Here is a 13,440-nt window from a genome sequence, read left to right on the forward strand (position 1 = left end):
TCCCTCCATCTCTTCCTCCTCCTCCTCCCCTTTGCTCAGCCACCTCCCCCCTTCCCCTTTCTGTATCTGCTCCACTCCTCTCTCCTCCTCCCTTCCCACCCCCGTCTTTTGTCTTCATCCTTCTCCTCTCCCTCCCTTTCTGCTCATCTCTTTCTCTGTCTCCTCATTTTCTCCTCTCCTCCTCCTCCTCCTCCACCTCCTCTTCTCCCTCTGCCCCCACACTTTCTCCCCTCCTCCTCTAAAAGAATCGAGGTGGGGTGGGCTGGGGTATGGAACCAGAGTCCCTTGAACTCCTTGGTCACCCCCCTGGACCTTGGGGTTCACCCTCCTGTGCTCCCCAACTTCATCCCTATCTGTTGCATCTTGCCTTCTGACTTTCTCAGAAACCCCATGGTTTCCGGCTTGACTCTCCCCTCCCCCACCTCCGTTGGGTCTGCAGACTGAGGGCCCCTCAGTTCCTCCCTGCTCCATGGGGGGGTCAGTACCCCCACTGCTTATCTCTGCCATCCCCGCCCAACTTTTGAAATCACCCCAAGGCCACTGGCTTCCTCCGAGGAGGGGGACAGGTGGGAGGTGTTCCCTCTACCCATACCCTGTCCCCTGGGGAGGTCTGCCAGTTCTGCTTTCAAGTTCCTTCAGTCCCCACCATCCTCAGGCCTCAGTTTCCCTATCTGCCGGATAGGAGGTGGTGACAGGGCTCGAGCTAAGACTTAGGAGAAGGCAGCTCGGTCTCTGTGCCCCTTTGCCTCTGTCCTTCCCTGTGTGTATCTCTGTCTCCCTGTGTCTCTTTCCCTGACCCTGTTTCTTCTCAGGTCTGGCTCTCTGTATTTCCCTCCCATTTTTCTATGCTACCATAATACATCTTGCTCTCTCTTTCTGTGCTTTTATAAATGTCTAATGTTTTTCCCCCTCCCTTTCTCTGTCCTCCCATGTCTCTGTCTGATTGTCTCTCTCCTTTATCTCTCTTTTTATCTCTTTCTTTGCTCTCTGTATCTTTTTCTGTTTCTCTTTTCCCCTCTCCATTCATCTCTCTGAATGTCTGTACATCTCTCCCACTCTGTTTCTTTCTGCTTGTTTGTCTCTTCCTTAGTCTCTCTCTCTGGGTCCTCTGGCCTTCTTTCCATGTCTGTCTGACTATTCCTGTACCCATGAACACACCCTCCTGCACACAGCCCCAGATGAAGAGGCAAGAAACTTACCACTGCCCCTGCCTTGCCCAGTGAATCTGAAGGCCTTGGTCTCCCTGTCTGTAGGGTGGAGTGACGAATATAGAGAAGACCATCTTCCCCCGCTTATGTGACCCATTGTATAGACAGGCTAAGAGTTGGGCCCGGGGTTAGGGGTTGTGCTGGGCTAGAGATGGACCTGTCAGTGTGCCCACCACCAACCTCTAGGGCCCAGGTCACCTGCTATCTCTCCCTAGGGAGAGTGTCTTGCCTCCTCATCTCCTCATCCATCTCCTTCCTCTCTGTCTCGCCATGATTCTATCTGTATCTCTCTCTGAGTTCCTGTCTCGCTCTCCTTTGCTGTTCCTGGGTCTTCCCCTCTTTCTTGTCTCTCTGTCTCTCTTACTCTTTTGTCAAGTCTCTGTTTTTCTTCTTTCTCTTCATGTCTCTGTCTTTTGCTTCTTTTCTCTCTCTCTCCATCTCTCTTTGTTTTTTCCTCCCTTCTCTCTGTCTCTGTTTGTCTCTTGCTCTTTTTGTCTCTATCACCACTCTTCCTTTATCCCCTCATTCTCACCTCACCACCACTCCCAATCTCCCTCCAGCCCCACTGCCCCCCGTCCCTGCACCTTGTACCTTGGCGGGTCCAGGACTGCCCACCCCTCCCATGGCAGGGGCCCAGCCCCCCCACCCCCAGTTATCACTCTCCGGACAGAGATAAAGTTTATCTCGAGGCTGGAGGATATGAAAGCTCCTTATCAGCTGCCCCACTAGAGTAAGTGCTGCCCCAACGGGCAGCAGGCAGCAGGCCGGCACCCTCAACTCTCCCTCCGCCCAGCCCCTCACCCCAGGTAACGTCCCTATCCCAGCCCTCAAGGGAGGGTCCCTTGGGACTGAAGGGAGCAGAGCTGGGATATGGGGGCAGATGACTCTTGGGAGAGTTGGAGGATTGGGTATGGGGTTGAGGAGTCAGAGGTTTGGAGAACAGCTATGGAGTTTGGGGTAAGCAGATACGGGTTTGAGGAGCAGAGAAAGGTCTGCTTGAAAGGTCCCATTTGGGGATCAGAAATAAGTTGGGAAAGCAGAGACAGGGTTGGGGGTCAGAGGTAAAGTTTGAGAGGGAGAAAGTTGAGAAGTTGGAGATGTAGTTTAGGGGTCAGGGTGGATTCCAAGAGTCATGGCAAAGTCTGAGGGTCCAAGGGTTTTGCTGGAGCAGAGGTGGAGTTTGGACAGGCAGGCAGAAATGTGCCGGATGATTAGAGATGGCTTATGGGAGCACAGGAGGAGTTTGAGAACAGAGATAGAATTGGAGTACAGAAAGATATGGGGCCAGAGAGGACACCTGGGGGGACACAAAAATGTTTGGGGGCTAAGATGGGGTTTAGGGAAGGCAGACATGAGGATTCATGTGACAGAACAGATTTTGCGGGGGTAGACATGGTGTTTGGAGTGACAAAGGTTTGGGGCACAGATGGTTTTAGGGGATCAGAGAGAAGTCACAGGGAACAAATAGGGGGTTTGAGAGGTGGAGATGGGGGTAAGAGCATGGAGCTAGGGTTTGGCAGGCCAGAGACAGGTTTGGGGGGTCAGAGAGAGGATTGGGGGCAGAGACAAGGATGTTGTGGAGTAGACAAGGGCTTGGGGAGCAGAAATAGCTATGGGGCAACAGGAGTGAGCCTTTGTGGAGAATTCAGAGACAGAGACAAGTTTGGGTGAGTGAAAGTCAGATTTGGGGCAGAGGTAGGATTTGGCAGGATGAAAGCATGTTTCAGGGGGCAGAGGTGGGGTATGGTGGGCAGAGTTAAGGGATCGGGGGAGCACAGATATCTTGGAAGGAGTGGATGGGAGGCAGGGCAGAGAGAGGTGGGGTTTGGGGAGTGGATTTGGAGTAGAGATGGGGGTTGGAAAGACAGAGGTGGTCTGGAGGAGCTGTCAGGGGATTCAGGGGTGGTAGACACTTTGGGGACCAGTGGTGGGTTGGGGAGCCTAGAGCAAGCTGGGGGAATAGCCTTGAAGTAAGGGGCAGCAGGCCCAGGCTTTGCCTTGCTGGGGGCTCTTGAAGGGCTGAGACTGACCTGGGCTGGTTGGTGCGGAGGGTTCAGCTGCTTTGGGGATGTGGCGAGCTCAGTGTGATCCCAGGGGGTGTCCTGGCTGGCCTTGGCCTTTGAGGCTCCCTTCCTCCTTCCCTCCCTCCCTCCCCTCTCCCTCCTCCCTCCTCCCCAGGGAGTGGCTGGTGCCCCAGTGGGTGGGGCGGGCCAGGGGAGGGGGCGGGCCCCCCTCCTGGTGGGGCACCTCTTGGGCAGTGGGGGCCTTCCTCCACCCCACCTGCCCACCCCATGGATTCTTGGACCCTGTTTGACTTGCGCTTCTGTGGATTTCAGTGTCCAGCCAAACAAAATGCGCTGAAGCCAAGATAAAACGAAAATAGCAGATGTGGTTTCATGACCCCTCTGGGCTTTTCAGTGAGTGTTTGTAAAGCCCCTACTGTGTGCTTAGCCAGGTGTGGGCTGGGCCCTTATGTATGTGTCTTCCTGGCCAAAGGGAGAGGAGGTATGTGACTGTACCCATTTTGCAGGTGACAAGAATGAGGCTCAAAGAGGTTTGGTGGGAATTTGAATCAAGATGTCCGTGGGACATCTTCAGGACCCAGGCCCACCCTGGGGACCAGGCCAGGACTGGCGGGAGGCAGAGGCACATTCACTCAGAGCCCCACTTGGGGCTTACGCCAGCTCCGGCCTGCCTTGGGGCAGCAGATAAGTCTTATCAGATGGAGGCCAGTGTGGCTGTTGGCTCCGCGGTGGTAACAGGCTGTCTGGGGATGGGGGGCGGGGCTCGGTGGGGGACACCCAGGGACAGTGGCCTCAACTCCTTGCCCGCCATGCGTCTTTGGAGGCGGGAAACAGGTGGGACTTGGCGCTGGTTCCTCTGTGGGCCCTTGAGTAGGATAGGGTGGGGGAAGGGAAGGAGGATTGAAGGGAGAGAGAAGGGAGAGAGGCAGAGAGACAGAGAGATGGGAATGGGGAGAGGCAGATAAACAGAGAGAAAGAGACCTAGAGCTGGGAGGAGACAGAGGGCACAGAAAGGAATGAGAGACAGAGAGGGGTGAGAGATGCACAGAGAGAGCTGGAGACAGTTAAGGACAGATAGAAAGAGGGGCAAAGAGAGCGGGAGACAGGTAGAGATGGACAGAAGGGGAAAGATAAAGCCTGAAAGTGACAGAGGCCAAGGATACAGGTGGAGAAACTGAGAAGGGAGAAAAAGATGATGTAGAGAGGGGGACAGAGACAGAGACTCAGAAACAGAGAGTCTGAGAGGAAGTCCATGAGACCCCAGGTAGCAGCCTGCGGTATGCCCTGGGCAGATGGTGCCAGGGTGGGGTGGGCGGGGGTGTGGACTGATGTGGACCCATGTGGCCTGTGGCTCTGCCCTCAACTTGCTGAGAGGGACCTCCAGAGAGTCACTGGGCCTCTGCGCCTCAGTCCCCACCTTCTTGCCCTGTCCTACCTCCTCCAAATAGTAACAACGGTGACAAGGACCAGTGTCTCATTGCTGACACAGACCTGTGCCTGGCCTGTTCTGGGCATTTTCCCCATGTAAAATCATTGAACACACATGTATGCAGTAGGTGCCCAACTTGGGTCCCTGTTAGACAGTGGATAAGACTAACCAGTCAATGGCCCTGGGACTCCATGGGACAGGGAGCTCCCCTGACCACCCATTCTGTAGATGAGGAGACTGAGACCCACCAAGGGCAGAGGGCAGGGATGGAGCCCTGGGTCAGTAGCGTCTGCTCACTCACTGGCCCACCCCAGAGGGAGTTTACCATCCTCATCTTACCTCTCTGGGCCTCAGTGTCCTTATATGCAAAATGAGAGATTTGAGGAAGAAAGAGAGCAAGGCCATTTATTGAGCTCCTGCTCTTTGCCCCACTCTGTGCCAAGCCCTCGTCAGTAAGAACAAGGACAAAGACTCCTCTGACTCAAGTGGCGATGGTTTCAGGACATCCACTCTGGAGCCAGTCCACCCTCATTTATAGGCTGCCCTTATCACCGACTGGCGTGTGGCCTTGGGTGAGTTACTGTCCCCTCTGGACCTCAGTTCCTCATCTGAAGAGATGGGGTAATAATAGCGGCTACTCCATAGGGTGATTAGGGTGACTAAATGAGATTTAATCCATTAAGTGATTTTAACTCATTTGATTCTGAAATCTCAATAAATATTAAGTATTCTTATTTATTCATTGAGTACCTACTGTATATGAAGGATAGTATTTGGCCCTTTTTTATCAGCATTACTACTAATTCTAGTACTAATGCTAATAATATGCTGACACCAATACCAGTACTAATTCTAATTACTACTATTCTAATATTGATATGAGCACTAATGCTAAATTTAATAGTGACAGTAATAATAATAGTAACTGTAATCTAACACGAGTACTTTATGAATATTAATTAATTCTAGAACTAATAATTATTCATTTTAATTCTATCAACAACTCTAATGGTAATAATAATAATAATTCTGACACTAATACTTTTCCTAGCATTAATATAATAACAACAGCAGCATTATTTTGCCCTGCCACCCCAGACACTGTGCTAAATGCTCGCCATGCATAATTTTATCCTGTTCTCACCAGGTCCTTGTGGTATAAGTGCATATAATTGCCCCCATCTTCTAGACTGGGAGTAGGTGCAGAGGAATGATGTTCGTCTAAGGCCCTGGGTTCTTGTCTCAGCTCTAACTGATTTGCTGCATGATTCCTGGGGAGGCCACCCTCTGAGCCTTAGTTTCTTTGCCTGGAAAATGGGTATAATCATAGAATCCACCTCAAATGTTGTTGAAAGGCCACTCAACACAGGGCCTGCCTGCATGCCATAAATGGTGAGCTCTGTAGTGGTAACTCTCCTCATTGTTACTATTACTAGAAATAGTGGTTGCAATGTTGGGATGAGGTAGGGAGAGCTGCCCCCCCTTGGGAAGGGCAGGCTGGAGGCATGTCTCAGACAAGGGTTTGGCTGCTGGACCTACAGTCCATTTCTTCATAACTGGAGCAGAGAAAGGGCTCAGGAAGGGAAGTAAAGGGTGGGGAGTGGGGGCCTCAGGGCTCTGCCTCCATCAAGGGCCAAAACCCTGTGGCTCTGAGGCCAGGCCTCACCCCATTCCCTCCCCCATCCCTGTGGAGGGGGCATAGGCCCAGAAGCCTGTGGCGGCAGTTCAGCCAGCAGGGAGGCAGCTGGGAGTGGGCAGATAAGGGAATCGGCAGGGCCAGGCCAGGCTTTGGGGGAGACCGACGAGGGCGGGGGCAGGGGTGGGGGTGGGTGTTTGGGCCAAGCATCCTTTCCATCAGGCCTCCATTTGAGACTCAGCCCCAACGGCCTTTCTTCCCCTCTCTTCCCAGAAGTCTTCCCTGACTTGTTCCCTCCCTCCTGGCATCTTCTGGGGCTCCAGAGCTTGGTCCAAGCCCATGGCATTTGGACTATTCTGTCTAAATCCTACTTGGTCATGGTGTATAATCCTTTTATATGTTACTGAATTCTATTTACTAGTATTTTGTTGTAGATTTTTGCATCTATATTCAAAAGAGATATTGGTCTATAGTTGTCTTTTCTAATTATGTCTTTGGTTTTGGTATGAAGTAATGATGGCCTCATAAGTTCATTCCCTTTTATTGCCAAGTAATAGTCCATGGAATCGATATACTATAGTTTGGTTAACCATTCGTCTGCTGATGGACATCTGGGTTGTTTTCAGTCTTTTTCTAATTACAGCAAACCTGTAACTTACAAACTCATATGTCTCTCTCTGTGCACACACACGTGGAAGAGTTTTTTCCTGGGGCAGGGGATACCAGTCTATCCATCCATCCACCTACCCAACAATCTATCCATCCACCCATCCACCTACCCATTCATTTATCCACCCATTTGCTGCCCTTCCTTCCTTCTTTCCTCCCTTCCATTCTTTCCTTCCTTCCTTCCATAAATCATCTATCTCTAGGCATATAACATCTGGGTCCAAGGCAAGCTTTTTTGTAAAAATAGGCAAGAAACCTGCTACAGCTTTTGGCAAAGCCTTTCGTGTGCTGAAACTCACATCCTTAACCATCCTCTATTCCCAACATTTTGGGGGCTCCCTGGGAGTTTACTCATAGGGCATGGCTGAACTACCACCTGGAGACTGTTTAGAGACCAGAGTCCACAGGACTAGGGGCTCCCTCACCTCCAGGAGATCCTCATATGTACTCCTTCATCCATCTATTATTTGCTCGGGGACCGTACTCTCCCCTTTCCTCTTTTCCTGCCTCATTTGCTGGTTCCTCCTCTTGTTTCAGAACTCTAACTGTTCCTGGGCCTCTTCTCTAGTTGACATTTTCTCTCTTGGTGAACTCATCCAGTCTCCGTCTTCAGAGTATCTCCAGAATCTAACCATTTTTTTTATCACCTCCCCTGCCAGCACCAGCATCGCTCCCCTGGACCATTGCAGTGGCCTCCTCCTCAGGGTCCCCCAGCTTCCACCCTCAACCCTGCAGTCTATTTTCCTCGCAGCAGCCAGAGGAAGCCTGTTAAATCCTAAGTCAGATCATGACCCTCGTGTGCTCAAGACCCTCCTGCGGCTCCCCTGTCATTCGGAGTAAAAGCCAGAGTCCTCTCCATGGCCCGTGAGGCCCCACGCGATCTGTGCCTCCACCTCTCCCACCTTACCTCCTGCCACTCCCCCTCACTCACTCTGCTCCGCTGCACGGCCTCCTCCTCGCTGTTCCTCACACATATTAGCCACAGCCCCTTCATGCCTCAGGGCCTTTGTATTGGCTATACTCTCTGCCTGGTATGCTCTTCCTCCAGCTATTGGTGCGGCTCGCTCCCTCATCTCTTCAGGTCTGTGCTCAAATGTCTCCTTAGTGAGGTTTCCCCTGACCATCCCATTACACATTGGAAATTGCCCCAGTGATTTTTATCTGTGTCACCACTTTTCCATATTTTCCTTTTCTCCAAAGCACTTATCCTCTAACACACTTGATATTTTCCTTACTTAATATTATTTCTTTTCTGCCTCTCCCACTAGAATGGCAGCTCCACAAACATAGATGTGCTTATCTCTTCTATTCAACACTGTGTCTCCAATGCCTGGAACAGGGCCAAGCACGCAGTAGGTGCTCAATGTATGTTCATTGGTTGACTGACTGAGTGAATGGTGGGGGAAGGGGACAGAAACAGAGGAAATTTGTTCTTGTCCCATCTGTCTACTCTGTCAGGAGCTGAGCCTCAGTTGAGATGAGTCTGAACGTACCAGATCCAAGGGTAGAAAGTGCCACATTCCCCGGGGATGAGACCAGCTAAGGTGCTCCAGGATGAGGTAGTATCATCTGGGCTGTGAAGGCCCCACGGGAATCACAGAGATCTTGGGGTTCAGTCAAGCCAATGTGGTGGAGGAAACAGCAGGCAGCACTTGGAAGGAGTGAGGTGAATCAAAAAGGATGAAAAAGGATGGGCTCACTGACAAGGAGAAATCTGTCAGGGGCCTTGAATCTGAAGGCGATGACCCTAAATTTGGTCCTCAGTGATGTCATACCCTGGTCACTGACCCCCAAACAGCTCAGAGACCTCACGTCCTAGACAAACACCCATACATAAAGCTGAAACAGTAATTAATGAAGAGCTCATATTAATTGAAAGTTATTAATTTATTGGGGCAGCTTGGATGGAGGACACTCAGACATGTTGGTTCCAAACCTGCTTCAGATCCTGCAGCAGGATGTGTGAAGTGCCTAAATCCTCAGTCCTTAGAGGTTTCTGGGCCTGGGCGAGGGTTTGCAGGAAGGAAGGGAGAGGGTGACGTAGCAGGGGACAAGATGGCAGAGAGCTATCCTCCATCACAAGGAGATGTAGTTGGACACCTCAATCAGGTTTCTGTCAGGGTCTTGGAAGTAGATGGACATACCTTTGTCCCCTTTTGCCCCCATTCTGGGGACTGGACCCTCCTCAATGGGGACATCACAAGCCTGAAATGGGAGGAGAGAACAAAAGTCATTCGTCACAGTCCATTTGTGGGACCAAAATTTCATTCTTTACAGTGGCCTAGAAGAGCCCTGTATCTTTCTCACTTCATCTCCTACCATTCTCCCCTCCCTCACCCTGCTCCAGCTACTTACTAGCTGTATGACCTCAAGCAGAGTACCTAACTGCTGTGTACCTCAGTTTCCTCATCTGTCAAATGGGGATGATAATGTACCTAGTGTTATCTAGTAAGTGGCAGAGTCAGAATTCAAACCCAGGCAAGTCTGGGCCAAAGTCCGTACCCTTAATCCCGATGCTTTACCCACTTTCCTTCCAAACCAGACTTTTTCACTGATATTTTCCAAAAGAGTACAGGTCAATTTGCATGAAGTGTATTTAATACCTCAATCTGTGTTCCCCAAAAGGAGAACCAATGACCCCTTCAAATGAAATCATTTTAAGTATTACAAGGACACTAAATTAAATAACAGTGAGTCAGAAATTATTCCCTCTTCAATCCTCTTTCAATCCTCTGATTATACAAAGAAGAAAGTCTCTGGTGAATGCAAAGTCCTTAACCACTTGCCAAATCTAAATTTGTCAGGCCCAGAGAGTGGGGGCAATGGAAGTGGCTATAATCTAATGACATTGTGATGCTTTTATAGGTGTTTGTTTTTACAGTTAACTCCCCTTTATGCCAAGATATCATGGGTTTTCGTTTACTTGGTTGAACATAAATGTTCAACTTTTTACATAAATGTATTTATATAAATAGAGTTTAGGTATAATTTTTTTCACAAGGGTGACATAAAGTTTTCTTTTAAAATACATTTGTGGGGCTTCCCTGGTGGCGCAGTGGTTGAGAGTCCGCCTGCCGATGCAGGGGACACCGGTTCGTGCCCCGGTCCGGGAAGATCCCGCATGCCGCGGAGCGGCTGGGCCCGTGAGCCATGGCCGCTGAGCCTGCGCGTCCGGAGCCTGTGCTCCGCAACGGAAGAGGCCACAGCAGTGAGAGGCCCGCGTACCGCAAAAAAAAAAAAAAAAAAAAAAAAAAAAACATTTGTGGGCTTCCCTGGTGTCGTAGTGGTTGAGAATCCGCCTGCCAATGCAGGGGACATGGGTTCGATCCCTGATCTGGGAAGATCCCACTAAGCCTGTGCGCCACAACTGCTGAGCCTGTGCTCTAGAGTCCGCGAGCCACAACTACTGAGCCCGCCTGCTGCAACTACTGAAGCCCGCATGCCTAGAGCCCGCGCTCCGCAACAAGAGAAACCACCGCAATGGGAAGCCCGCGCGCTGCAACGAAGACCCAACACAGCCAAAAATAAATAAACAAAATAAGTTTATTTTTAAAAAAAAATACATTTGTTTACAGGGAAAAATGATGTCAACAAAAGATAGTGAATAAACAATTGTGCATAGATCTTATCTGGATGTGATGAAACTTGTTATGTCTGAAGTTTGAGTCATGCTTCTGTTTTCACTGCATCTGCAGCAGCTTTCTCCAAAGAAGATGGAAGTCTGACTCACCGCGAGGTGCTGGACCATTTCCTCCAAAGGCTGTGATCAAGCATATATCCAGGGAGCCAGGGACTGGGTGAGCGGCTTTGGGTTCAAATTCCTTTCCCGCCTCATGGAGGTTAAATTTCTGGTCTCCAAAACACAATGCTTTCTGGTCTCCCTGTTTGGGGAGAGAAAACAACCTGGAACTAAACCTCCAAGATGAGTGTGAGGCAAAGCCCCCTACCTACCCCAACAAGGTTAAAAAATAAAAAGTAGAACAAGGTTTTTGATGAAAAACAGCAGCCCGTTGTCCCACGCTTGTCTCATTCCCTAGAGGCAAACTGCTTTCAACGTGTGTATGTGTTTCTTCTGGAAATTATTTCCATACCTCCAAATAATATGTTTATACTACCCATGGCAGAGACTGCAATCTGTCTACTTAATATACATTTCTCCCCTTTTCTTTTAAACACAACCCAAGTTTCAGTGGGGTTTATTGTACGCACAGCTTTAAAAACCTGCATTTCCCAGCATTCCTTGCTGGGTGACCATGTAAGACCAGACAATGAGATGTCAGCAGAGGCTGTGAGCAGTGCATCTGGGAAGCTCCCCACCCCGCTAAGCTGATGCTTTTTGCCCACTCACTTCCTCCTTCCAGCCACTGCCCGAGCCCTGCCTGCCTACCACTGGACTGATTGTTGAACGAGAGAAAAAGAAAACTATTTTATTTAATCCACTGGTAGTTAAATTTTCTCCCACATGCCTCCAAATAATCCCTAACTGATGTGCCACTATGTCTTGATTTAGCAACTTCAGACATTTTCTATCCTTTCCCTGCTAAGATAAATGAGAATTTAGCTCATCCACATTACTACCCCTCCCAACAAAATTCTGTCATCGGTTTTAGCTCCTCTTTTGGTTCCTTTACAATTTTAAAATAACCCACTTTCGTCTTTATGTTTTGATGGACGAACATAGTATCTCATTGGCCCAACTATCCTCTTCATCATGCCTCCCTCTCCTGTGCCTCTCAACTTCTGCCATTTTTTTAAAAATCTTTTTTTTTTTTTTTTTGCAGTACGCGGGCCTCTCACTTGTGGTCTCTCCCGTTGCGGAGCACAGGCTCCGGACGCACAGGCTCAGCGGCCATGGCTCACGGGCCTAGCCGCTCCGTGGCATGTGGGATCTTCCTGGACTGGGGCACGAACCTGTGTCCCCTGCATCGGCAGGCGGACTCTTAACCACTGCGCCACCAGGGAAGCCCTAAAAATCATTTTTATGTCCCTTTCATCTCACCATGATGGATACTACATCCATTTTATCAGAAAATGACTTTATTTCACTTGAATGATAGTTCGGCTGAGTATAGAATTTGAGGTTGTAGGTTATTTTCCTGCAGCTTTTTATTTTAAAAAATTTTTAATATTTTACTTTTTAAAATAAATGTATTTATTTTATTTATTTATTTTGGGTCTTCATTGCTGTGCTGGGGCTTTCTCTAGTTGTGGTGAGTGGGGGCTACTCTTCTATGCGGTGCAGGGGCTCTAGGCATGCGCAGTAGTTGCAGCACGCAGGCTTCAGTAGTTGCAGCACTCGGGCTCAGTAGTTGTGGCTCGTGGGCTCTAGAGTGCAGGCTCAGTAGTTGTGACGCATGGGCTTAGTTGCTCCGTGGCACGTGGGATCTTCTTGGACCAGGGATCGAACCCATGTTGCCTTCATTGGCAGGCGGATTCTTAACCACTGTGCCACCAGGGAAGTCTCTATTTTTTTTATTTAAAAAAATATTTATTTATTTGGCTGTGCCAGGTCTTAGCTGCAGCGTGCAGGATCTTTTTTTTTCCAGTTGTGGCATGCAGGCTCTTAGTTGCAGCATGCATGTGGGATCTAGTTCCCTGACCAGGGATCAAACCCGGGCGCTCTGCATTGGGAGCGTGGAGTCTTAACTGCTGGACCACCAGGGAAGTCCCCTCACAGCCTTTTAAATACGTGGCTTCGTTGTCTTCCTGAATCTGGTATTGCTGATAAGAAGTCTGATGTTAATCTGTTTTTCATTCTTTTTATAGATGATGCATCCACCCTCCACTACTGCAGCTCTTAGGACTTTTCTTGATCCTAGATGTACTGAAATTGCACTCAAGTGTGTCCCAATAATGGGGGTTGAGGCTTCATATGCCTCACTATCATTGTTGGGCCACGCAAGACCCTTCTCTAGTTTTATTTGTATGTTTAATCTTTTTATCTCCTTTCTTCATTCTTGTCCCCACCCTGGGCAATGATTTTAATGTGTTTGATGTTCATCCTTTGGTTTTTCATAAGTTATTGTAAAAGGTGTATTTTTTTATGTGTGTATGTTATAAATGGTACCATGCTATAGACCGGATTTGGCTTCTTCATTTTTCATTCAGCATGATCTTTTAAGAGCTGTCTGTCTTGCTATGTATATATCCAGTCTGATATTGCATAATTCTATCTTTATGCATAGCATTCTGTGTTAGTTTTACATTTTTTACCCTGTTTGCCATTCCGTAGGCCCTTTCAATTTAAGACACATTCAGTGTCTGTGCATCTCCCACTTTTGAAGTTGTTCCAAATTCTCAAGGATTGTAGTCAATCTCTGGAAACCTCCTTTTTACCTTGAAGCTCTTTTTCTTTTTTTTTTTTTTTTTTTTTTTGCAGTACGCAGGCCTCTCACTGCTGTGGCCTCTCCCGCTGCGGAGCACAGGCTCCGGACGCGCAGGCTCAGCGGCCATGGCTCACGGGCCCAACCGCTC

General features: G+C 49.2%; 2 protein-coding genes across 3 annotated transcripts in view; both read right to left on the reverse strand.

The window, feature by feature from the left end:
* GATA1 (GATA binding protein 1) overlaps positions 1-3,302 on the reverse strand; it is a 6,927-nt gene extending 3,625 nt beyond the window's left edge. The window contains exon 1 of one of the 2 annotated variants that reach the window (XM_007123832.2): positions 3,239-3,302. Coding sequence is in view for 1 of the 2 variants with exons in the window: in XM_024116908.2 (XP_023972676.1) it covers positions 102-118 (17 nt within the window). In the remaining variant the exon portion in view is untranslated. Of the gene's footprint in view, positions 1-101; positions 119-3,238 lie in introns of those variants that run through there. The other variant, XM_024116908.2, reaches the window with a different exon arrangement.
* Positions 3,303-9,042: 5,740 nt separating this feature from the next.
* The window catches only part of GLOD5 (glyoxalase domain containing 5), a 12,330-nt gene continuing 7,932 nt past the window's right edge, over positions 9,043-13,440 (reverse strand). The window contains 3 exon segments of the mRNA XM_007123833.1: positions 9,043-9,171; positions 10,697-10,727; positions 10,729-10,847. Coding sequence (XP_007123895.1) covers positions 9,043-9,171; positions 10,697-10,727; positions 10,729-10,847 — 279 coding nt within the window.

This window comes from Physeter macrocephalus, chromosome 21 (genome assembly GCF_002837175.3).
Source record: "Physeter macrocephalus isolate SW-GA chromosome 21, ASM283717v5, whole genome shotgun sequence".
Classification (NCBI taxonomy): domain Eukaryota; kingdom Metazoa; phylum Chordata; class Mammalia; order Artiodactyla; family Physeteridae; genus Physeter; species Physeter macrocephalus.